Genomic DNA, 26,195 nt, shown 5'->3' with positions numbered 1-26,195 from the left:
AATAGTTTTTTATAATAAATATTTTTACATACATACGTCTCTATTTTATTAACTTTATCTCGACTTTATATTCGTATCAGCTCAATCAGCTGTGTTTATATGTATATATATACTGCCGCCATGTTTTTACAAAACTAGCGGAGTGGCCAGACTCTATATATAGGGACTCTAATGTATCTAACCAAATGAACTGTCAGATGACAGCCGCCATGTTATTGATTGCGCGAATCGCCATATTCATTTACCAACTTCTTTAGAGGAGTGAGGGCCAAAGCACATATGACAGTCGTAGTCGTGGACGTAAGTAACGCACAAGCTTTGGCGTATCCTGATCTGTCAGGTCAGGGATTACGACCGTCGTATATCGCTACGCCATGTTATGTGCTTTGACCCTGAACCTACTGTTCTTACCTGTGCCCATGGCCCCATGGCATGTATTTTCCGCGTAACGCGTATAACCGCATAACCAATCAGAAGCGCGAATATGCATAACCGAAAATGCGAAACGTTTCTAATTGGTTATGCGGTTACGCGTTACGCGGAAAATACATGCCATGGGACTCCAGCCTGAGGGTGCGGTCCCATGGAGCGTATTTCGCGGAAGCGGAATCAGCGGATCGCCAATCAGGAGATTGTTCTGCTCGAATCCTTGTAAAGATCTTGTGGAAACGATGCTGTGATTGGCGATCCGCTGATTCCGCTTCCGCGAAATACGCTCCATGGGACCGCACCCTAACTTCTCTTAAATCACTAGGATACGCAGGTTACGCTTTACGCAAATTACGCCGCATGTAACGGCACCCTCACGCTTGTGTCGATTTGAGTCGCTAAATGAAAAGCACACATTTAAGACCATCTTAAGTATGTATGTATGTATGTACATACAATCTTAAATCAAAGTAAACTTCGAAATACGTAAAATATTAATTATTTTCAAGTAATATCTTCAAGTAATAATATTTTATGGATAATATATAAATAATTTTATACGCTCCATAAGAATGGGCTTTAAGAAATCGATATTTCTTCTTCCACGGGCCGCGTTCAGCAGACACAACTGTTGAGTTCGTCTTATCAACACTCTGCGTTGATTGGTTGGTTCTAAAAGTAAGAGCCAATCACGTTCGACTGCTACTGAGCGGCTTGGTCTGCTGAACGCGCCCATGCGCTACGTGTCTATATATACCCGCGTCGCAGATTGAAGGATCGTGGGCATTTAATTTTACCTCGAATAAACAACTGTGTCGGGAGCTTCGGGAAGAAAATGAGATAAAGAGGTGCGATTTCTGAAGCAAAATATATAATTTCTTTCGATTTTTTTCCGACGATCTCAATCGGAGCGCGTCGAGCGCGAACGACATGAACTCATCACGAACAACTTTGCTTGAATAGAGCTCGACGTAAATTTTCTTCACGACCATTAGTGCAACGGCGATGATTTCCATCGACCGTCCGGAGTATTGGTTTGTGTAAATCTTACCGAGAACTAAACGGGACCAGCTCTTGCAAGGGATGCATTTAGCGTGCGACATGCTCTAAATACTCTGTGAAATAATTGGAAGGACAGTTGCGCGCTCGCCGATGTTTCAAGCCCTGTTTTACGTCGTCTCAGAATGGTTTTGAGTCGCAACGACAAGAGAAAGAGGAAGGAGGGAGACTTGGTGGACCTTATGGAGCCACTTTCAGAATCTTCGAAAAGGTAACTCATCTTCACATTTGCATGCATTACACTTGTAAAGGTTATTCTACATAGAAGTCGTAATCGTGAGTTGTAAGAAATTGACCAATCACATTCGAAATTGAGGAGAATATTCAATCTGTGATTGGTCAATTTCTTACAACTCACGACTACAACTTTTATGTAGAATAACCATAACAATGATTGCCTCTCAAATTAAGAATAAAGTATATTTAGAGATGCCTGTGGTAATATATATAGTAAGTCATGCTGCATTTATAGCTTTTATAGAACTTCCCATGATATTAATTTTGCAATTATCTGTTCCAGGACCAAAGTTCATGCACAAAGAAAATTTGCACAAGGTGCAACCACAGTGTTCAATACTTCGCCTACATCTGTCAAGGACAAGGAAAAAGCTAAACCTACCACAATCACAGAATTAATAACTCACAAACGTCCAAATACGGAGGATTTTTTAACATTTTTATGCTTTAGAGGTTAATTGTTTATTTAAGGACAATATCAATTTTCTTCAGTATCAATAATTCTTAGCCTAAAACAGGCCTGTGGTCAATTTACACTTTTCGTTCAATTTTGCCTATTGCCATCCCTACTCTCGTTTTGTAGCATCTAGGCCTTTTGGCTTAGAAACAGAACATTCGCTATAAATCATATGAGGCTTTGGTGCATATTGTCCTGCGCACTGTTTACTGTTTATAAAATTGCTATTATCGGCCGAAAAGTGCAAACTGATCACAGGCCTGGCCTAAAAGATGATTCCTTTTAACAGATAGTACAATGTGCTAAATTGTTAGGGATGTAAAGAGAAGAGTTTTTGTCTATATATAATTTTCTATTAATAAAATTAAGATGGAACATGTTATTCAGAAACGTGTAAGATATATATTACGAGAATTTTTATTTAGCATCAGTTACTAACGAAACTATTATCATTTATTTACACTTAAATTGTAGTCTATCTTGATCTTGATCTAAATGTATTCTTTCGATAAACAAACTTTTCCAAATTTAGGAACATCTATTTTGCCACCCAGTTTAAATTTCTTCAATATCGGCAACAAAAAAGAGAAACAGGAGCCCAAGCCAGCTCGAACTTCTACAGAGAAGGCTTCTTCTACTAGTACTTTTACAGATATTCAGAAGCAAGAAAGTACATGCCAGAAAAATGTGATAAAAGAAAATACATGCCAGAAAAAAGTAAAGCCTATTGTTTCAAATAAGAAAACGGTGGCTAGTACATTACAAAAAAGCATTACCAAGCTTAAGACAGCTACGTCTACTGTCCAAGCGCTTAAAAAAAAATATCAGGAGCAACGCCTTGCTAAACAAAGAATAAAAAATAAATTCAAAACCACTTGCGTTATGAGGACAAGATCGTGTACAGAAAGATCTATGTTGAAGGCTGGTCTTCAGTTGGCGCCGCGAAAATTCTTACCTAGAATCAAGGCGAAGAGACATGGCCTAAGAAGTGGTGTTGTACTGCCAGATAAAATCAACAAACCTCTGTCAAAAACGAAAGTTGCGTTACCCAGACCAAAGAAGAAAGTCGATGTTAAACCGAAAAATAGCGATACGTCGAACACAGATGTGTCATCCGAAGAAGAGAACGATGTCGAGGACGATGAAGAGAAAGAATTACATGTGGAGAAATCGACATTGCAGATAAAGCGCAACATTCAAAAAGGCATAAAAAAAAAAATCTGCACCAGAAGTAAGTCAGAGATGAGGAGAGTTACAAGATCATCCAGTAGCACGGTCTCCTCACAGAATCTCTCCAGAAGGCCTACCAGAAAAACGAAGGAAGCAGCTGCTGTATATATGGAAATTCTTGGAAGGAAATTAGTGAGCCCGGATTTAGAAAATGATGATAACGTTTCAGTTGAGAGCTTTCCCGAACTGCCAAATGCTCGTAGAATAGCGCAAACGGAAAACGAGCTTAAAGCCAAAGTGAAACAGAATAGTACCAAGACTATCGCTAAAACTAAAGATTCTAAAGTTAGCTCTCTCAATAGTAACACTAATAAGCGATTGGATAAGAGCAAAAACAACAAGTTGATTTTAAAGAGCAAACGTCTGATGAGGGTACAGAGATATTGCGAAGAGGATAGTGACGAAGAATCTGAGAGTTCAATAGAAACGAACAATACAAGACCCATTACCAGACAAAGTCTTGGAAAGATTGATAAACCGATTAGCAGGAGTCTTAGATCATCCTCTAAAAACACAACTATACAAACAGAAATACAAAGTAACACAAATACCAAACCGAAGACCCAGGTTCAAAGTTGTATGAAATCAGCTAGAGAAAAATTCGTGATAAAACGTAAACGCGAGCAAAATGTATCTAAAACATCGTCGGATAAGATTAAGCAAAAAAGCCTTAAAAGTAATCAAAACGAGAAAGCGGAATCCGAAGAGGAAACTTTGGGAATGCTGCTCAATAAAATAAAGAAGAAGAAAGAAAATGACGAGGAAGAAGGACAGATCCCTGACAATGTTGATAATACGAAAGATGGAAAGGCAGCTCGCGGAAATAGGCAAAATGTGAAAGCAGATATGTCGAAGGTATCGGACGACGAGGAATCTTTTCGTGGGTTTACTAAGAAGGCGATATCGAAAGTATTGAATTCATGTCAAACGCATGCCAATGTTAATCTGCTAGTCAGAGAGTCCGATGAAAAGCTGAATTTCTCCAAAACTTTGGACGTATCGCAAACAATGGATAAAAGCGATACTTTATGGGAAAGTAAAGTAGAAACATCATCAGTCAAAGCTGGTTCTCTGGTCGCAAATTCACTGAACGGCGAGTGCAACGTATCTGTGCAGGATCAAAAATCGGTATTGGATTTGTCTGTAAAGACACAAAGCTCGTTGTTGCCATCCATGGAACAGACGAAATGTAACCACGAAAACGAGGTTTCTTCCAATCTTATGCCACTATCTACTCTGCATACGAGAAAGGAACGAGTGAATATGTCGACTGAACAGATAGAAAAGTGGCTAAACGAAAGCTCGCTTGCCAAAGAAGAGAGCAAATTGGAGATGGAAAATGTCTCCAGCTTTAGGTGCAATTCTGCGAAAGAAAAGTTAAAGACGGACGTCTCGCATCTGTCTATCTCGACGAAAATTCAACATTTAGTACGCCCGGTTAACGTCACTCTTTCGAAATTATCAGATAAGACGAATTTGAAGGACCGTGCGGGGATACACGGCAGAAATATGATATCAGCATCATCTGATATGCGTAATACTGGAGTGAAGCAACAAAATGCGATTGTCGACAAGAGTAAGATTATTACCGAAACGAGAGAGATTGTCAAGAATAAAACTGAGAAGACGTACAAAGATACTTCTTTTGCTGAAGATACTAGCGATACTGTGTCCAAATCGGATCAAAACTCGGTGGATGGTTCTATAGAGAAGAAATCACCGGCGGAGAAGAAAATATTTCAACTGCGGAAGCCCTTTTTGCCTAAGGTCAAGGAACGTAAGACTGTAACACCGAATGCGAACGCCTTTTCGCCAGAGAACGAGAGCAGCGTTTATGCGTTTGAAAGCGATACTGAGGTTCCTGTTAGCACACCCTTCCGAAGAAAGGTCAGAGATGATGCAAAACGTTCGACTGCAGTAATGCAGTCCACAGCGGTTATAGTATCCGAGACCAAAGTGATTGCCGAAGCTAAGAAATTGAGTTTGAAGGAGGATTCTGAATCGTCAGATAGCAAAGAAAAATCGTCGAATGATTCCGCGATGCTCATGAGGAAAGAAGATGGAAAGGAGACACAAGGACCGATAAACGTGGTAAATACGGGTCCAAGCGTGAGCAAGTTTGAGCTGCCCAAGAATTTCGCGAGCTTGACCAGTGTCCAAGTGCTACCACTCGACAAACTCACGACGAGTTGGAGCAACGTAAATTGCAGCGCTTCTATAGCAGTGCAAGTGAATCTCGACGAAACCACGCAGGAGCAAGAAAGCGATGCGAGTCAACAAAAAAGTACCGAGATATCCACTCAGACCGAAATGAGTAACGAGAATGACGATGACAACGACGGGCAGCTGTTTTACATTCCGTTGCAGGCTGTTACGAGGGGCGGCCCGAATCTGGTACAAGGTCAACAGCTAATACAAGGCGTCGCTGTTAAACTTGGCACGGAAGGACCGACCGGTCCTAATCAAAGAGTGCTCCTTCGGGCTAAGCTGGTCACTAAACCACCGTTATCCGTGGCCCGTTGTCCACCGATAGGAACGGTACAACCGACAACACGTACCCCGTCCAATCCTACGACGATTACGGTGGAACAGCACATACCATCGACGTCAACGACTGAGACTGTGTCGACCATGATAGCAAGTATGAGTGCAAAGACGCAACCGATATCACTAACGAAAAATGAAGTCTCGATACCAAGTCCGAATCGTCCAAATGCCAGTACGAGCGCAAATAGCAGTTTGGAGAAACTTATAAAGTCACCAAAGTCATCTAGGGAAAGAAAAGCTTCTATAGATTCGACAAAAAGCGGGAAGAGGTAATGTTTAATGTTATATTTTACATTTTCGAAATAACACAAGTAATACAAACGCAAAATTCTTGTTATGCATTTTTATTGTTTATGATGAAAATCTTTTAGGACACAAATGAAATGCAAACAAAAAGGATTGGAGCTATGCTCTTCAAGCAGCAGTACATTTCCAGGCACTAAGATCGCGAACGATGAAGCTCGTGTAGTCGAGGCACCAACGTTTTATCCGACGGAGAAAGATTTCCAGGATCCATTGGAGTATATAGACAAGATAAGGCCAATCGCTGAAAAATTTGGAATATGTAGAGTGGTGCCTCCACCAAATTTCAAGGTAAATATCGTAAAAAAATAATTGTATTTGATAGGTAATATACATTATTAAATAATGAATATGTGTTACATATTATATAATTCTCTTTTTGTTTATTTTTTAGCCGGAATGCAAAGTGTCCGACGATATGAGATTTACCGCTTATAATCAATATGTACATCGGATGCTCCACAGATGGGGTCCTAATGTGAAAGAAATGATGGCTATCAAGAAATATTTAGCTACTCAGAGTATTACTTTGACTCAACCTCCATGGGTAAAACTTTATTTATTACTTATTTTTTAAATAGATAGTACAACTTGAGAAAATTTAAGAGAATCGGTGCTTATTAATAATTAACTGTTTCAGATTGGTGGGATGGAAGTAGATTTACCTCACTTATATCAAACAGTTCAAAGCTTAGGTGGATTGAAAGAAGTTATTGAAAAAAAGAAATGGCAGAAAGTAGCAGATGGCATGAAGATACCAAAATCGGCACAGGATCGTGTTACTAAATTAGACGATATTTATTGTAAATATTTACTACCATATGATACACTATCGCCAGGTATATTTTATATAATAAATAAATGTTACAAAGATGTTGAAAAATTTATATTACAAATTGCAAATAATTTGTTTAGAGGAACGTGAGAAATTGTTCGACGAAGTTGAAACTGAATGGATGAGAAAAGAAAGCAAAGCCTTGCAAAGGCAAGAAGTGTCGTCCAATGATAACGATGAGGAAGAGGATGAGGACAGTTCTGATGAAATTGAAGAATGCATCGTAAAAGTATGACAAAAATATACTAATTATTTGTTATTCTTATTTTTATCATAAGATGTAAAAAATATTTTTATCTGTGCTTTTGAAGTTTGATTCACAAAAATTTCTTAATCTTTGATTTGAAGTAAATCCGAAATCCATCTGAATCAAATTTCAAATACTTTGTTAAAAATTAGCATTAAGATATAGGGTTTGGGTAAATATGCATATTAGGTCAAACCTCACCGATGACCTTGACCTTGACATATGTTGTCAAGGTCACCCTCCTGAGTGACCTTCAGAAGGTTTTAGCCGGCGGTCATTGTTTATTAAAAAGTTATAAACAAAAAAAGTTTGAAAAATATAGCAGATATTTTGAGTATTGGAAGGCATAAATGACTAATATTACGTTTTTTTTTTAAAGCAGAGAATACTTTATTTCGCGAGAAAGTCGCTGCTTTACCAAAACACAACATTTAAAGTAGTGAATTGTTGATAAATTGAAGTCTTTTTGTTAAAGCAGAGAATACTTACATGGGTTAGATGACGCGCTTTAAACAGTTGAATACTTTTAAAGCGCGTCATCTAACCCATGTGGCATCTCGCATATTAACTTTCCACGCATGAAAAGTTCACGCATACACTTTCCACGCAAACCGAGGTTTACGCACACCCCCCCTGCTTTCGGGGGAGGTGCGGTAGCCCCGAAATAGTTCACGCATACACTTTTCACGCGAACCGAGGTTCACGCACACCCCCCTCTGCTTTCGGGCCGGCCCGAAAGCAGAGGGGGGTGTGCGTGAACCTCGGTTCGCGTGAAAAGTGTATGCGTGAACTATTTTGGGGCTACCGCACCTCCCCCGAAAGCAGGGGGGGGGTGTGCGTGAACCTCGGTTCGCGTGGAAAGTGTATGCGTGAACTATTTCGGGACTACCGCACCTCCCCCGAAAGCAGGGGGAGGGTGGTGTGCGTGAACCTCGGTTCGCGTGAAAAGTGTATGCGTGAACTATTTCGGGACTACCGCACCTCCCCCGAAAGCAGGGGGAGGTGTGCGCAAACCTCGGTTTGCGTGAAAAGTGTATGCGTGAACTATTTCGACATATATATTAGTCATTTATGCCTTCCAATACTCAAAATAACTGCTATATTTTCGAAACATTTTTTGTTTATAACTTTTTAATAAACAATGACCGCCGGCTAAAACCTTCTGAAGGTCACTCAGGAGGGTGACCTTGACAACATATGTCAAGGTCAAGGTCATCGGTGAGGTTTGACCTAATATGCATATTTACCATATATATATATATATATATATATATATATATATATATATATGTATCTCGCAAATCGATTTTATATATATATATATATATAGGTCCAGAGGTATGTTCCGGGACTGTTTACGTTTTTTGAAATGTACAGTCCTGGAAACTGCCAAATGTCCCGGAATATACCGATATCAAAAATAAAAGTCCCGGAACATACTTCCGGGTATATATATATATGTATAGATATATATATATAGATATATATATGTATCTCGCAAATCGATTTTATTAAAAAATATTTCAGACAAAAGTTGCGTAGTTTGGAGGGGGACACATGATGAAAATATAGACTTGACCTTGAGTGACCTTTTCAAAGTTAGGTCAAGTCTATATTTTCATCATATGTGTCCCCTTCCAAACTACGCAACTTTTGTCTGAAATATTTTTTAATAAAATCGTCGATTTTCGAGATACATATTTGATTGTCACTTTTAAAATGGGACACTGAATATAATATATTACATAATATAATATATTATGTATATACAAGTTCCATTAACTCAATTCAATTCTACTATTTTAGTTAATAAGAAAAAACATTATATTAACAAAAGTTGCATGGTTTTAAGAGGGACATAATATTGTGGTAATACTAATCTAGTTTCTTTACAAGTGCAGCTGTAGGAGAGATTTGAATGTTAACTTTTTTTTTAAAGGGAGTGTTAGTTTTTTATGACCGAATTTGATAGAGGCGAATTTTGAGAATAAAAATATTAAGGTAGGTACATTTATCCTAAAACTCTAAAAATGGTTTTTTGAGATATTTGGCTTCGTCCATTTTTATTTATATTATAGCTGCGGTCCACTTGATGCTACAAATGCTTCGAAGCATTCCTCTTCTCCTTTTTTTCAATAAAGAAAGAAGGAGAAGAAGAACGCTTCAAAGCATTTGTAGCGTCAAGTGGACCACAGCCTATAAAACATGTTTGAAGCTATGCTTATTATTATCTTACAATTAGATATAAAGCGGTAGATAGCAAATTCATGTGAAATGACAATTTGAAACAATTTTCTATATTTGTTGATAAGTTTTTCATTTTGTGATCAGAAAGTTATCAACATGAAATTTTTATTTGAATAACAAGTAGATATACCTACTTCTTATGTGTGAAGAAACTCAGCTAAATTCAGTTATCACACAAGCTTTATATATTGAGTGATATCGGATATCCAAAGCGCACATGTCCTTCACACCGTTTCAGAGATTAAGTAAAAAATTGAGAAAAACCGGAAGTCTTGCTATTCGTAAAAATAAGCATGTAGGAAAGCTCAACATTGTCATTTCACAAAATCTACTATCTTTTGTTTGTTTACAACTAACAATAAGATAAAATAAGTATAGTTTCGAAATATGTTTCATAATATAAGGTCAAGTTAGACAAAGCCAAATATCTTAAAAAGCGTGAGTTTTAGGATAAATGTAACTTCCATCTGATTGCCTCAAGGAAAAGAGAACAGTCCTCAAGTCAGGCCTTGATCTTCTTCACTTTTTTGTGTGTGTGTGTGTGTGTGTGTGTGTGCATGTGCGTGTGTGTGTGTGTGTGTGTGAGGGTTTTGTAACATTTTAATTTTTTACGAGAATAATGTTACTAGCCCACTGTTCAATCCTTCTGGGGATCAATAAGCTGCATACATTTATAGTGTGCGCCTATAGTTTACATAGATATGTATGTGGAACCTACAATTTAACGCTAGTTTTGGACAGCCTGTTAAAGAGGTTCTCTTGACAAGATACTTTCGATGGTTTGCCATTGCCTTCCGAGAAGTGGTGATCGAATAAAATTCGATGTGTTTCTAGCCAGATTTGACCTGGGTCTTTCCGAATCTGGTTCTTCGGTACAGAGACAACTCTATGCTACGATTGCTATCCTATAAATACGCCACTAGCTGTAAAAAAAACCATTGCCACCATGATATGTCTCTCGAAATCGTACAACTTTTGTACATGTTTTTTCTTATTACTTGAAATGGCGGATATATATACACTTATACATATATACATACATTTGTAACATTAAAGGGAAGAAACATGCCGTTGAACGCTTTTTACCGAATTGCCCGTAATACGCAACGTATGTGGTTTGGTGAAAATCAACGAGGAAACGAAACTGAGGGTGCTTCCGCCAATGAGGTGGAGAGTGCATTTTGGAAACACGTTGCCGAGAGAAAACGTCATGTTTGTGTACATGCGGCAAGCATTGATTCCAGTGGTCGTGGATTTGGCTTTTCCGTTGCAAAAAACAGTCCGTTCGCTAGACATCCTTGGAATCTTAAAGTTCTCACTAACAATGCTGGATCAGTATTGAGAGCTTTGGGTCCACTAATGGGTATGCAGCTTTTTTATGATAGGCAGGATATTACAATTATTCGTATGGATCAGGGAAATGAATAGATAGACAGATAGATAACTGAACTTTATTTCTCTCAGGGTTACAGTATTACACATCTTAAATTTCATTTAAAATATACTATCTTATGTACACTATTCGCTGCCTTAGGGCCATTCTACAATACGTCGCGAACAATGGCAACTGCTAGTTGAAAAGTGTTATTTCTGATTGCCGATTGTCAGTTCCTGTCGTCAAAAAAGTTAAAAGTTTGCCAACTTTCCAACTTTCTTTTGACAACCGCAACTAACAAGCGCAATAACCGGAAATAACACTTTTCAACTAACAGTTGCCATCGTTTGCGACGTATTGTAGAATGGCCCTTATACTACGTCTGGATGGAGAGGCTGTGCGCTTGCATAACGTTTGCACACGTTCCCCCCCCCCCCATTCCCACACACACACACACACACACACACATTTTCCTAATGGAATTTCCGTTTCCGCAAAGTAACATTGTCCCGATAAAATAAAAAAAACAAACAAAGTAAACATTTTGCCCTCCCCGCAATTCTCCCGCTTTTTAATTTTCTCTATCTCTCTCTCTCTCTTCCCCCTCTCCCTCCCTCCCCTCTCCCTCCCTCTCGTTCACTCGCCCTCTTCTCTCCTATTCCTCTCCTCACTCTTCTCCAATTCTCTCAACCAGTCTTCACCTTCTCCTTCTTCCCTCAATATTTCCTGCCAATTTCTTCCTCCTCCCTTCCTCCTACACGTGTTCCCATATATTTCCTTCTTGCTTCCACACAATCTGCACACCATTTCCTCTTCCGTCTCCCAGTCTCCCTTCTCTCATTTCCCAGTCTACATCTGGCCAACCTTTTACTCTACTTCCTCCCCATCCCTTTTTCAGATATCCCAGTATTCCCTCTTCTTTAATATACTTGTATATTTTTTTATATTTCGATTTCCTTCTCCTTTCCCATCTTTCATCCTTTTCCCTTTCTTTTCCCTTCTTTACTAATTCTTCCACTAGCTCTTCCCCCTCCGCCATTCTCCTTACTTCTTCCATATCCAACTCTCTCTTCATAAAAAACTCTAATCTACCCTCCTCCCATCTCGACAAACTCACTCCCTTTACTGCTCTTTTTTTAATTTCCTCTAGGCATCTTCTTGCAATCTCGCTTCCTCTTCCAGTCTCTTCTCCCATCCCCACGCCCTCAATCCCGCCCTTTCTCTTAGTTTCTTTGTAACTCCACTCTTATCACATACCCTGCTGTTCTCCCAGGGAATAAATAATAAACACAATTTAAGGATCCTCATTTTTTGATCATGTTTCTTCAATAAAGGTGCATTTATAGCATTCTTATATGAGCAATGTAACTTTTGTATTTCTAGGTGTGACCGTACCGACATTGCATGTGGGTATGTTATTTAGCGCTTGTTGCTGGTATCGCGATCCACACGGTTTACCATGGATAGAGTATCTACATACAGGTGCCAAAAAGATTTGGTATGGGATACCCGATGAGCATAATAACAATTTTCGAAAAGCACTTTCGAAAATGGTACCGCGATATTGCAAAAACAAGACTATTTGGTTACCTTCTGACACTGCCATGGTTCCACCAGAATTATTAGTAAGCAACGGTGTACCGTTATGTCAGATAGTACAAGAACCGGGACAATTTATAATAGTATTTCCAAAAGCGTTCACATCTAGCATTTGTACCGGTTATGTAGTATCCGAAAGCGTATATTTCGCACAACCATCTTGGTTAGAAACCGCGGAACAAGTATTTAAGGTATGTGCATAAAACGTGTAAAATCTTTCATATATGGTAGAGTCCTATATAAGGAGAGAAGCGACTTCGGACCCCCCACCATCACCTCCAACACCGCCATATTGGGACCGCTCCAGTTCTATCAGACAAATCAAACCCCACTACCTAACCTAACCAGTAAGACAACGTTCCGATATTCGCTGCCAGTACTGAAAATCTATAGTTTACGTCACATACTTTTCAGTACTCACAATAAATATCGGAACGCACTGAACGCAGCCTAAATACTAGCTGTAAATATCAAAACATATTAAGGGGATGCTAAAGTGACTCAATTACCGACAATTACAGTCAAAGGTCTAATTTTGAAACGGCTTTATAGATCGCAAAATCCTTTTACAGGAGTAAAGTATAGGTACTAATGAAGGGTGGGAATGTAAAATAATTAGTAATAATTGAAAAAAATTAAAAATGCTGTTACCTCATTTTCTAATATAAACAGTTGTATAAGTAATATGTACGAAATGAAATGTTCCCACCTTTCAGAAGACGTGCACAAACAATAACGTACCTTTGAAATTGAGATTGAAAGGCTGGAATAAAAAGGAGACGTTCGAAGAAATTATAACCTATAACCATGTCTATCCTTGTCTATCATTATTGTCTATACAAGGACAGATATAGAATTTGGTCGGTAATACGAACGGCTTTAGGATCCCCTTAACTCCATTCTCCACTGCGGTCTCAATATGGCTGCTTCAATTAGGTGGGGGCATCACCAATCAGAATTCGCGACGCCGGAGCCGCTTCATATATGGTTCATATATGGAGGTTTTTAGTCACTTAACGATTTCATATTTGATAATAAAACATAATATGTTTTCAGGACATACAAGACAGTTGCGAACCTTCTATCTTTTCATTCGAAAGATTGTTATTTAATATTATTAATGACACAAGATCTCACATAGATATATTAAAACAGGTAGGAATAGATTTGTTGTAATTATTAGAGAATTAATTAAAAATGAAAATAGATAATCACATATATTATCATAATAAACCTTTGAACTCTTAGTATTACATTAAGATATTATGTCTTCAGATATTGCCGAGTGTGATAAAGATTCGCGAAAAGGAATTAGATTATCGTAAACAACTGGAATGTGTGGGTCTTATCAATAGAGAAAGATTGCCTTTGCCAGATAGTGGAAAAGGAAAGAAAGGGAAAAAGGTGAAAGAAGATGATGGTGACTTTGAATGTGAGACGTGTAGAGCCAATTTGTTTGTCTCTTTGGTAAACAATTCACAAGATGACAGCGTTTATTGTTTGCCGCATGCATTGCATTTAATCAGTTGTAAGAAGCAAATTCTGAAATATTGTACTCTGATGTACACATATGACGAAGTAAGTATAACAACTTATTATATACCAATTAATCAATATGTTCTGTGTAAAGTTATATGTATAAGTACACTGCTAAAAAAAAATTAGGGAATCACTTTTTCTAAGTAATAAATTTTTGCCCATTTTTAAACTGTAATCACTCAGCGAATAATTAACGTAAAAAAAAGTTTAAAAAAAGGTTTTACGAGACAAACTCTACTATAAGGTGCTTTTGTTCAATTTTCACTCAGATTAATATTCAAAGGCGTGGTCAGCTTTGAATAAGGACGTATTTGAGATATCCAAAATCTTGAAATTTGCAGTTTTCCACCACCTAATAAAAAAATTGGCGAACATAATTCACACCATTTCAAAGTACGGACTTTGCCCTTAAAAAAAAAAACTTTGCCCTACGCCGATTATTTAACGAGATATCGCAATTTAAAGTAACCCCTGTTTTTTTTATGATTTCAGCATGACTGCTGGCATTTGCGTAACCTGATGTGCACCACGGGGAAGTTGCTTGGACGGATTTTGCACATCATGTATGTATGCGTATATGGAGTGTACATACATGTGTATGTGTGTACATGTAGAGGTTTTTTTTAGTAAGAAGTGTTGTGCCACTTTTTCCCCGTACCACGCGTATCCCGCAATCTTGATCTCATATTGATGCATTTTTTTACATTAGATTGAAGAGACACTGCGTCAAATTTGGAATAAAATTTCTCAATTTGATGTAAAAAAAATGCATTAATATGAGATTAAGATTGCGTGAGGTAATACGGCGAAGAAATGACAACACTTCTTACTAAAAAAAAACCTCTACATGTACACATACACATACATATATGATGTGCAACATCCGACCCAGCAACCTCCCCATGGTGCACATCAGCTTACGCAAATGCTGGTGGTATCGTGCTGAAATCATAAAAAAACAGGGGTTACTTTAAATTACAATATTTCGCTAAATAATCGACGTAGGACAAAGTTGTTGTTGTGGTTTTTCTTTTTTTTTTTAATTTTTATTTAAAAGAGCAAAGTCCATATTTTGAAACGGTATTAATGATTATGTTTGTTAATTTTTTTGTTAGGCGGTGGAAGACTGCAAATTTTAAGATTTTGGATATCTCAAATACGTCCTTATTCAAAGCTGATCATGCCTTTGAGTATTAATCTGAGTGAAAATTAAACAAAAGCACCTTATAGTAGAGAGTTTGCCCTAAAACCTTTTTTTAAACTTTTTTTTACGTTAATTATTTACTGAGTAAGAGCCTCCGTACACAAGACTCTCGTATGGTAAGGTAGTATAACGAAACGTGAGTCAACACACAAGAAACGTATCGGTTACGGCGTTATACATCAATATGTTTTTTGTGCGTTGATCTACGTTACATTACCATATGAAAGTTTTGTGCGGAGGCTCTAATTTGTAGGAAATTTAGGGCCGTAGGGCCGGTATTGATAGGAGATCGGGGAAATTAGCGTTGTAGTGGAGCAGTCGTGGGGTAGCAGCCTAAGTGCTAGGCGTGTGAACGAAGGATTCCGAGTTCGAGTCCCGGTCGGCTCCGTTAAATTTTTCCGTTTCTTACAAATTACAGTTCAAAAATGGGCAAAAATTTCCTGATAAAAAAGTGATCCCTTAATTTTTTTTAGCAGTGTATAAATAATTGAGAGTAATTATGTCCTAATTTATGTTTATCAGGACGAATTAGACGAATTGATTCACAAACTGGAAAACAGGATCGAAGCCAAATCTAAAAAAACTAATCAAATAAAACAAAATAAGCAAGAAAGATAAGTCTGTTATTTTATTTATAAAAGATAAAAGTGCTTATTATTTATTAATCTATGTTAGAATAAACGTTGCATAACTAGCAAACATGATTGTACTGTGTCTCGCTTATTATATAATAGAAACTAGTTTATAAAAATTGTTTGTTTATCTAGCGTATAATAGGATAAATGATGATAATGAACAACATTATAAGAAATAGAAGTTTTATAGTATATGATTTGCCCAACTCTTTCGAGACGGTTGTGATGTATAAAATATGTGAAATTATGTGATTTCATGATACTCGTCTTTAAAGAGTTAAAAAATAAAAATATTCATATATTCCATTGTTGGCGGAAATATCTACATTTGTTGTAATTTACTTTTAAGAAATGTATTAAGACAAGGGGGATGTTATTCAATATTTGAGCAAATTCCTAAAGAAACAAGGAGACTCACTGTATCCGTAACAACTTATAATTCTTCTTTATCACGATGTGATCTTATCTACTTATCTTGTCTAGTAATTTAGAATTGCAGAATATTAGTAATTGCTTGAAACTAACATAATATATGATTCTTTTATAATTATATATTATATAACTTATATATTATATAATTTATTAAAGACATATATGTTTGAAATAAAACTTTGACAATAGAAAAATTTAGGATATATTCCAGAACATAATAAATTATCTATTAATAGATCTGTGTCCGATTTTATTATTAACGATTTTATTATTTAATATTAATGTACTGATATATAAAAACATATTTAGGTAAAAATACACATTAAGTTAGCCACCTCCGATGACTCACCCCTTGACATATATTACAGAGGTCACCTTCCTGAGTGACGTTCAGAAAGTTTTAGCAGTCGCTCATTGCTTATTTAAAAGTTATATAATAAAAAAAAGCTTGAGAAAACAAGTTTGTGTCAGTGCTAAGGGGGGTAATTGGTTGATACGTGTGGCGTGTGCATAGACAGTACACATGTAGGCGGGGGAGGGATTACTGCCCCTCTGCAAGCAGGGGTAGTAGGGGTGGACTCGGTTAGAAAGTTGAAAACCGAACCATACAATGATAGACCTCGGGAGCTTTCCAATAAGACGACACAGCATGACACTGTGTCACACGATGAGTGGGTGCTTATTGTAACACACTTAACTCTTGTAGAGACAGTTAGAGTGAGCCTACTGTTACAATTATACCCTAGAAGTTTCTCGGGGATGAATGCAGTTGTAAATCTTCAGTTTTTATATTCATGTTTAAGTGGCATCATTTAATTATAATTAGAGGTAAGTATTAAAAATATAAGAAATTACAAAAAAATACTTTTTTTCATGGAAGTAGTTCGCATTCCATTATCGATGACAGCAGTAAACTGGAATAAAATTAATTAACTGTATACCTTTGCTATAACATTGACAAATTGCTTTGTTTAAATAAAAAAAACAATTTTTTTGGTAATAACATTTTTGTGATATATTTAATATTATTTCTTTTGTTCTATTATAGGTATGGATACATTTTTGTAATATTATATATTATTTTTACTATTTAAAATAGATGAATAAAAAAGGAAAGGTTATATTCTGCTTAACGGAAATTGTGCCAATCAGCAGCAGCAGCAGCAGTTCTTCAGATAGTAGCGATGATAATAAACAATCAGATATTTTATCTGATGACAGTTGGGTAGAAGAAACGATTAAAGACGACCCAATATTCTTTTCATTGATGCAGGGTTTAATATTTGGCAATCGTCGAAATCGTGTCCAAAATTATATGCAACTTGTAGAATCATGGACCAACATGGAATTTCAAGAGCACTTGCGATTACGTAGAAATACAGTATATCAATTAATTGGTAAACTAATATTACAATTTAATAGTAGTATAATAGTAATAATCATATATAATTTATTAATCATATTCATATCAATTATTCTATTGTAATTATTCAATGACATACAAGAATCTAGATTTATTCCGCAGAATTCATTTGGTATGAAGCCAATCACAGCGAAATTGAGCGTTTTTATATTTCTTTGGTTTATGGCTAACACCGAACCCTTAAGAACGATTGCAGATTGTTTTGATGTGGCGATTTCTTCTGTATTTCGCGTTGTTCGTAGAGTTGCTGCTTGGCTTTTAACAAAATTAAATGATGTCATTAAATGGTCGCAAGGACATAATGTAATGACAATATCTAATGATTTTTTTTGTTAAAAAATATTCCAAATGTTATAGGAGCAATTGACTGTTCTCATACACGTATTGAAAAACCTCCCGATAACGAAAGCCATTATTGTAACCGCAAAAAATACTTTTCGTTGAATTTACAAGTAGTTGTAGATTCTAAAACGAGATTTACTAATGTTTACTGTGGTGAACCTGGTTCATTACATGATGCTGGTGTATTAAGAAGATCACCATTACATTCAATTGCAAGCAGAGAGCAAGAAAGAGTATTTCCTAATAATACGTTCATACTCGGTGATTCAGCATATCCTTCTTTACCATGGCTTGTTCCTCCGTTTCGAGATAACGGTCATTTAACACCTCAACAAAGAGAATTTAATTATCTACATTCATCAACTCGCATGAGTGTTGAAAGAGCATTTGGCTCATTGAAGGGAAGGTTTCGCAGAATAAAATTTTTCAATGAATGTAAAACTATTAGTTTTGTAACTGATATAACGATTGCGGCATGTATACTTCATAATTATTGCATTAATGCGAATGATGATCTTGACATAATGGAAGATGATAATGAACTTATTGTCAACAACAATCATGATAATCCTGAGGAAAATATTCAAAATAAAATTGCACAAGATCGTCGAATGCATTTATTTAACGATGCATAACTATTTTGTTAAGATTAATTTTTATTAGAAAATAAAACTAAAGTCTATTCTGTTTTTTGTTGTCAATTATAACCTATAATCTTAGAAGTGCTTTCTGTATGTACAACTCTCTAAGCATGAAATTTCTATAAATAATAATTTTATGTTTAGAATATGGCAACACTGATGCACACGACACGCTAAAACTCACTTATATTTTGTGTCGTATTGTGTCTCACCATGTCGTAGTTGGAATACGCTGTGCCCGACACTGCGTTACATGTGTCTCATTGTGAGCTCTGGTAACTTAGCCGGTCAACTTCGACTTTATTAATTTTCATATTTTTTTATCGTTTGTTGGTTGTTTGTTGGTGATTGTTGGCCTAATTACAACGTTTGTTGGTTCTTAATTTTTTTTTAAATTTAAAAAGAAAAATTAGCATTAAGTTAGCCGGAAAAATTTTATTTTTAATTTCAAAAAAGCCTAATCGATGCGTAATCGTTTGCTGATGATTGTTGGTCTAATTTTAGCGTTTGTTGGTTTATTATTAGTCTTAAAAACGAAAAAAAAAAACGAAAAATTATCTCACATATTAAAGTAATCGAAGATTGGTTTATTTGCCTACAACTTAAGCTTTATTTCTATCAATTTAAGGCTAACATCTATAAAACTGCCATATGAATACGGGCCTTAACATCGGCAGAAAATCGCGAAAAGATCAAGAAACATGGTGGTTCGTGGGAAGCACACACACACACACACACACACACACAACGGGGGGGTGCGAGGGGGGGGCCTTCGGCCCCCCCCTCCCCCGCACCCACCCCGCCGGTAGGCTGCGTGGACCTCGCTTTACAACATAAAGTACATGCTAAGTTGTAAAACGAAATTATAAAGTACATGCATGGGGGAGGGTGCAGGGGAGAAAAGCCTGGTAAATGTTTAGTATAACGCTCTCCCCTCCGATTTTCTTAAAACTTTGTAAAATTGTTTATTTCTGTGTGTAAAAAACATTCTGAGAAGGAAAATCGTCGCTCAGGTCTCGTTTTTTTTAAATTTAATTTCAAAGTTTTGATGTCGGTAAGGTAGGAAAATGATAATTTACGTTTTTTAAATACTGTGCAACTTCATTTGTTACTATATTCACAAATTAAGTTGTCCGCATACTCATTAACGGTGCCATTTAAGTTAAAATTTTATGGTTGTGAAATACTGTACGTGGCCAAAATTGATAAATTGCTAAATTGTGATTTTCGTTAAAGCAGGGCACAAACACACGTATGTATGCCCTGCTTTATAGAACTTGTTATTTTCGTTAAAGCAGGGCACAAACACACGTGTGTATGCCCTGCTTTATAGAAGTTGTGATTTTCGTTAAAGCAGGGCACACACACACACACGTGTGTATGCCCTGCTTTATAGAAAGTTGTGATTTTCGTTAAAGCAGGACACACACACACACACACACACACACGTAATTTTCTTTTTTTTTCTTTTTTCTGAGCTTATGTATGCCTTGCTTTATAGAAGTTGTGATTTTCGTTAAAACAGGGCACACACGTGTGTATGCACTGCTTTATAAAAGTTGTGATTTTCGTTAAAGGGCACACACATGTTTTAAGCAGATATTTTGTATTTAATTAGCAGAAAGTTGTCACGTGACCTTCAAATAAAGTTGCGCAGTACTTTAAAAACGTAAATTATCATTTTCCTACCTTACTGACATCAAAATTATAAAATTAAATTTAAAAAAAACGAGACCTGAGCGACGATTTTTTTTCTCAGAATGTTTTTTATACACAGAAATAAACAATTTTACAAAGTTTTAAGAAAATAGGAGGGGAGAGCGTTATACTAAACATTTACCAAAAGCCTTTCTGTTCACGTGCGCTCACGCATGTAAGTCCCCTTGCACCCCTCCATGCATGTGCTTTATAATTTCGTTTTACAACTTAGCATGTACTTTATGTTGTAAAGCGAGGTCCACGCAGCCTACCGGCGGGGTGGGTGCGGGGGAGGGGGGGCCGAAGGCCCCCCCCTCGCACCCCCCCGTTGTGTGTGTGTGTGTGTGTGTGTGTGTGCTTCCCACGAACCACCATGTTTCTTGATCTTTTCGCGATTTTCTGCCGATGTTAAGGCCCGTATTCATATGGCAGTTTTATAGATGTTAGCCTTAAATTGATAGAAATAAAGCTTAAGTCGTAGGCAAATAAACCAATCTTCGATTACTTTAATATGTGAGATAATTTTTCGTTTTTTTTTTTCGTTTTTAAGACTAATAATAAACCAACAAACGCTAAAATTAGACCAACAATCATCAGCAAACGATTACGCATCGATTAGACTTTTTTGAAATTAAAAATAAAATTTTTCCGGCTAACTTAATGCTAATTTTTCTTTTTAAATTTAAAAAAAAATTAAGAACCAACAAACGTTGTAATTAGGCCAACAATCACCAACAAACAACCAACAAACGATAAAAAAATATGAAAATTAATAAAGTCGAAGTTGACCGGCTAAGTTACCGGAGCTCTCATTGTGTTGTAATATGTATGGTTTTGTTGACGCACCGATATATTAAACGGCACTAACCGCGAATTGGTTTCACGGGGAGGTGTCAGGAATGTATAGAAGAAGGGTGAGAGACAATAAATCTTAATATTTGTGGAAAGGATAATTTATTCCACGTGAGACGCAGTGAGACACCTGCTCGGTCCGACGTCTGTGCAACGACCATGGTGGAAGAACACAGGTGTGCTCTTGCGCATATATTTCTAACAACCAATGAGAAATTGATGCCAGATACCTCCATCTTGCCGCGGTACAGTTTGAATTTGGCGTTATGTCATTAGTATTATAGGCTGCGGTCCACTTGACGCTACAAATGCTTCGAAGCATTCCTTTTCTCTTTTCTTTCAATGAAGAAATAAGGAGAAGAAGAACGCTCCAAAGAATTTGTAGCGTCAAGTGGACCGCAGCCTTACTTATTTATTTTTATGTTTTACATATTTATTTTTGTCTTACAAATAGAAGAACCATGATAATCTTGAAATAACTTTTCCATAATTTTCGCTGTTTCAAATAATTCGACACAAGGGCTGATTATTCTTCCTCTAGAAATATGATTAATCCATTATCTGGATTAATCAATAATTCTGTTGGGGTTCCAAAAAAAATGAATATTTTTTGAATTCTTTCGAGAATCGTTTTTACACGTTTTTATTGAACACGTACTCATGATGATATGTCACAATATCACTTGGTACAACCTTAAATGTTTTGAAACTGACACTTAAAAATGGTTGCAACTGGCATCTGCGCAGAACCGTATGAAATTCGTCACGAGTATGAGCACACCTGTGTTCTTCCACCATGGCAACGACTGAAGTCTTCTTCCTCATTCTCCGCCTCCGCCAATCCGGGCGCTTCTTCATGCGCAGAGCGCTACGGCGCACATCAGTAACTCAAGCGACCAATCACATACTTTCAGCCTATTCAGGCACGGCGCGACATTAATCTTACAGTGTCATTGCTGGAAAGCTCCCCTCGTTTCGCCTTGTAAAGCCCCGGACACACAAATCGACGGAAGACGTAAGACGTAAATCGTAAGGAAATCCACTAATCAGAGTCGACTATTCCCCTCTTCTTCCCTCTTAAAGGTTTCTCTCTGCTCCGAAAATGTTTATCATGAAGAGGTTAGTAATGTTAGTATTCATATTTAACATACTATTTGAATATTTCTTAACGGGAAAGCAATTCGTGTTTACGCGAGCGTTACTTCTGCAGTAACTTACGATAATTCACTCGTTTACGCGGAGTACATTATCGTAAGTTACTAACTACAAAATCCCGTTTACACGAAGGAATTATCGTAAATTACTACAGAAGTAACGCTCGCGTAAACGTAGTAATAGTTCCTTATTTTTTATCTAATTTTAATCAGTTTTTAATCTTAATCAGTTTTTAATCTTTACATTTGACACTTTAGAAATTATCATACCACTCTTTCATAAAGTTTTGTGTTAGAAATATATAATTTCTAACAAGTTGTGAAAGTACATTGAAGCGGCACGCGGCCGATGCGTGTTCGCATGCTGATCGAAGGATCTCGCGATCTTGAGGAGACAAAGCGCGGAGCTCACTCACGTGGCGGACTCCGGAGCGCAAACATAGTAATTGTGAGTTGTGATCGTTCGTGACTGCCTGGTCACCTGTGATAAAAATCTAAAAATATCTTCTTTCTGTTTTAATCTAGATATCTGAAGACTTGATATTTTATCTTAGTTAATATTCAATTCTTATTTGTTTGCCATAGGATTACCTGGTGAATTCGCTGAACCTGGCGAGCCTGGTCATGCTGGTCTTGATGGTAGACCTGGTATTCCAGGACGTCCAGGACAAAAGGGAGCTCCTGGTGAATATGGCCCGAATGGACTTAAAGGAATCTGGCGATATAGGCCACAGCCTTCGCGGTCATAAAGGAATAGTTGGAGAACCAGGTAACAACCGTTATTATATTTAATCAATTTCTCTTTAAAGTTAATTAAATGATAATAGTATAAAATAAAACAATTAACATTAATTAATTTGTATTATTGCATGTTTTGATCAGGTCTGCGAGGATTCGTCGGCCAACCGGGTATGCCAGGTTTGGAAGAATTGCAAGGCTTTCCCGGAGCACCTGGGCCGAAAGGTTACCGCGGAGAACCAGGAATATCTGCGGGCAGTAAGAAAGGACAACCCGGCGAACCTGGATTGCCCGGATTTGATGGTTGAGTTGGACCGAAGGGATTGAAAGGTGACTCTGGTTTGGCTGGCTTTGACGGATTGCCAGGACCGAGAGGAGAAAAGGGAGATACCGATGAATCTGGTCTACGTGGGCTGCCTGGTCCTGAAGGACCACAGGTGAGATTCTCGAATTATAGTTCTCGGCAATTACGGTATCGGCAATTTTAGTATTACATCCATTGATTCTTCTAACAATTTGAAAATACACATTCTTATTTAGTTTTGTTATTTAAATTAATTGGTTTTCTTTAGATTATTAGAAACAACCTCTTTATTTAGATCTTTTACTTTAGTAACAATAACTATGCAAGTTTTACAACAAACAAATATCAAATTGCGGGTTATCAAAATTATATAATATTAAATTATTGTCAGCTGTATGTATAACATATATTTAATTACGCCTTACAAAATTACAGCATAGAGATGCAGGCGCAGACGGTGGCGACCAGTCTCTAATCTCGTTCGGCTCCTGCTTGGAGGAGTTCGGCGTTAGGCCGTTTATTGAGTGCCGCGGCTTTGGTTTTTGCAACTATTTCGCCACATCGTACTGGCTGATAACCATTCACGACGAAAACATGTTCCGCAACAGAGTAATTTCTTTATTTTAAGTATCAAAAAAATTTAAACGAGATATAGGAAATGATGTAGAGAAAAACTTCAGTAATATATTATATTTTCTTTCTTTTTCTACATTATAAGCAAAATTAAAAGAGCAGTACAAGTTAATTTATGCTATAACTCATTCTCATTCATTATAATCACTAGACAACTTATAATACAATACAGTACATAAGTTACATTCTATCATATGGCTGTCTTCTAAAAAACATAAAGAAAAAGCGCTCTACTTCTATTTTTTATGTAACATATCAATATGTAACATGTTATATATATATATATATATATATATATATATATATATATACTTACAAACTACAGTATCATGAATCGCATAAACTTATGGCGTTTTCGATTTACTACTCGACCCGACTCGGGTCGCATCAATGGACGTGGAATACATACATGTATGTATTCCACGTCAATGATGCTAGAGTCCTGTATACATGATGCGACCCGAGTCGGTTTGAGTCGCAAATCGAAAACGCTATTAATGTTAGATCCTAGAATTACTTTACGGATGTGAATTTTGATAAGCCCTCCACTAGGCTAACATAAGCTGTATGCTCGTAGCATGTGCTCAAATCGATCAGTTTCTCTGCAAACTCATTTGAAATGCTTTTCTCCTCGAGGTAATTCATCAGTAGGAGTAGGTAGTAGGTCGTACAGATACTGTAAAATAAATAGTGCTTTATTTAATATAATAAAGAAGCTTAATTAACACTTATATGGGATTGTCTTGTTTGTGCCTATGACTGGTTATAGAAATATTAACTATTATAGAAAAAAGAGAATTAAGGAAACATATTAGTAACAACTAAAGATTTAAAATATGTCACAATCTTAATTCAACGCACACATGAAAGAAGATCATGAATTAGCTTTATAAGACTGTTTATAATTTCACAAAGATCAATAATCAAAGTAACGATTAATTTTTTAAAACTTTTAAGTATCAAAGCGATATTCTAGAAAAGCAAAGTACCGGTTATTAAGTTTCTGAAGATTAACGATATTTATCACTATATAAAATTAATTAATAACGTTTTTAATTATTAATTATATTAATTTTTGTTAAATAATTATCATGTTAGAAAAAAATAGAGATAGGATATAAATACTTACACCATCGATGATCTCACCAGCTACAGAGTATACCTTATCGCTGTGTTCTCCTTCATACAGCGTGATTTCATTGATGCCAAATATGTCATCTGCAAAAAAGAAAGTTAAATTACAATTTGAAAAAACATTAAAGAAACAAATAATATAAACTAATAATACAACAAATGAAATCGCATATCGATTTTATCTGTAGCATTTAATTATAATATACGGAAGAGTGATTTCACAATACCAAGAAATAATTATCAAGATAAAATTAAGAGGTCTTTTTGTATTCAATATTTTAAAAGAGAAGATATAACAAGTGTACATACTATAATTATCATCTGCACTCGATGCACCAGGTTGATTATTAAAAGAACACGTGAAGCCTAGAGTCTGATTACCCCTCACTATATCTACTGTAAAAGTCGGTTTGCTCTTCATTTCGCCAATTTCTACATTATCACTAGTAGGATTTGTTTCCTCTTTGGCATCCACATCCACTGATGTATAGTTCACGTTAAACGAAATATGAATACTAGAAAAAAATAGCATAGATTTAATATATCAAAAATGTACGGAATAATCCATAAGTCGATATGGCAAAATTTTCTATATCTTATAAACAATATATCTTATAATCTTACAATATATATATCTACGTATCTGGTATAATTTCCACCAAATCCTTTCTCCGAAATTATTAAAAGCTTTTCAACGTTAAATATGAATACTAACCTCTTCACGATAAACATTTTCGGAGTATGTTATCATGTCGAGTCATGTAGAATTTTCACACTACTGCCGATAATGGTCTGTTCTTTTTCGCTACACTTCTGAACTAGTGCAATAAGTTCACTTGCTGTACTAGTGCAGAAGTACAGCAAAAAAAGAACATTAATACAAAGATTTATTTAAATTACA

At 36.4% G+C, this 26,195-nt stretch overlaps 2 protein-coding genes and 2 pseudogenes across 7 annotated transcripts; 3 read left to right on the top strand and 1 right to left on the bottom strand.

The window, feature by feature from the left end:
* The first annotated feature begins 1,131 nt into the window (after positions 1–1,131).
* Positions 1,132–16,249, top strand: Jarid2 (Jumonji, AT rich interactive domain 2). Of its 3 annotated transcripts, XM_071781775.1 has the most exons (13): positions 1,132–1,277; positions 1,393–1,699; positions 2,009–2,178; positions 2,715–6,228; positions 6,331–6,553; positions 6,657–6,809; positions 6,903–7,101; positions 7,178–7,326; positions 10,648–10,954; positions 12,350–12,756; positions 13,622–13,720; positions 13,841–14,143; positions 15,831–16,249. In XM_071781775.1, exons 2-13 carry the CDS (start codon positions 1,614–1,616, stop codon positions 15,924–15,926), a joined length of 5,706 nt encoding a protein of 1,901 aa, XP_071637876.1. In that variant the 5' UTR covers positions 1,132–1,277; positions 1,393–1,613; the 3' UTR covers positions 15,927–16,249. The 3 variants fall into 3 exon arrangements, with proteins under 3 accessions (XP_071637876.1, XP_071637877.1, XP_071637875.1); XM_071781776.1 differs by having other exon boundaries at positions 1,185–1,699; positions 12,350–12,591; XM_071781774.1 differs by having other exon boundaries at positions 1,185–1,699.
* A 146-nt stretch (positions 16,250–16,395) lies between these two features.
* Positions 16,396–18,825, top strand: LOC139815125 (putative nuclease HARBI1; annotated as a pseudogene).
* A 3,435-nt stretch (positions 18,826–22,260) lies between these two features.
* Positions 22,261–24,479, top strand: LOC139815124 (uncharacterized). Of its 4 annotated transcripts, none has more exons than XM_071781785.1 (5): positions 22,261–22,459; positions 22,744–22,933; positions 23,071–23,254; positions 23,368–23,660; positions 23,963–24,479. In XM_071781785.1, the coding sequence occupies exons 2-4, from the start codon at positions 22,835–22,837 to the stop codon at positions 23,529–23,531; spliced, it is 447 nt and encodes a 148-aa protein (XP_071637886.1). In that variant the 5' UTR covers positions 22,261–22,459; positions 22,744–22,834; the 3' UTR covers positions 23,532–23,660; positions 23,963–24,479. The 4 variants fall into 4 exon arrangements, with proteins under 4 accessions (XP_071637886.1, XP_071637885.1, XP_071637884.1 ...); XM_071781784.1 differs by having other exon boundaries at positions 22,262–22,450; XM_071781786.1 differs by lacking the exon at positions 22,261–22,459 and adding an exon at positions 22,471–22,582.
* On the bottom strand, positions 24,203–26,164 carry LOC139815123 (complement component 1 Q subcomponent-binding protein, mitochondrial-like; annotated as a pseudogene).
* Between the last annotated feature and the right edge of the window lie 31 nt (positions 26,165–26,195).

Source organism: Temnothorax longispinosus, chromosome 6, assembly GCF_030848805.1.
Source record: "Temnothorax longispinosus isolate EJ_2023e chromosome 6, Tlon_JGU_v1, whole genome shotgun sequence".
Lineage (NCBI taxonomy): Eukaryota > Metazoa > Arthropoda > Insecta > Hymenoptera > Formicidae > Temnothorax > Temnothorax longispinosus.
Note: the sequence above shows the minus strand (reverse complement) of the source record. Positions and strands in the feature narration are given on the sequence as shown.

Coding starts and splice junctions, on each gene's coding strand:
- Jarid2 (XM_071781775.1), top strand. CDS start 1,614: ATGGTTTTGAGTCGCAACGACAAGAGAAAGAGGAAGGAGGGAGACTTG. Junction 1,700..2,008: donor CTTTCAGAATCTTCGAAAAG/GTAACTCATCTT, acceptor TATCTGTTCCAG/GACCAAAGTTCATGCACAAA. Junction 7,327..10,647: donor TTGAAGAATGCATCGTAAAA/GTATGACAAAAA, acceptor GTAACATTAAAG/GGAAGAAACATGCCGTTGAA.
- LOC139815124 (XM_071781785.1), top strand. CDS start 22,835: ATGCGTGTTCGCATGCTGATCGAAGGATCTCGCGATCTTGAGGAGACA. Junction 22,934..23,070: donor GGAGCGCAAACATAGTAATT/GTGAGTTGTGAT, acceptor TGTTTGCCATAG/GATTACCTGGTGAATTCGCT. Junction 23,255..23,367: donor AGGAATAGTTGGAGAACCAG/GTAACAACCGTT, acceptor TGTTTTGATCAG/GTCTGCGAGGATTCGTCGGC.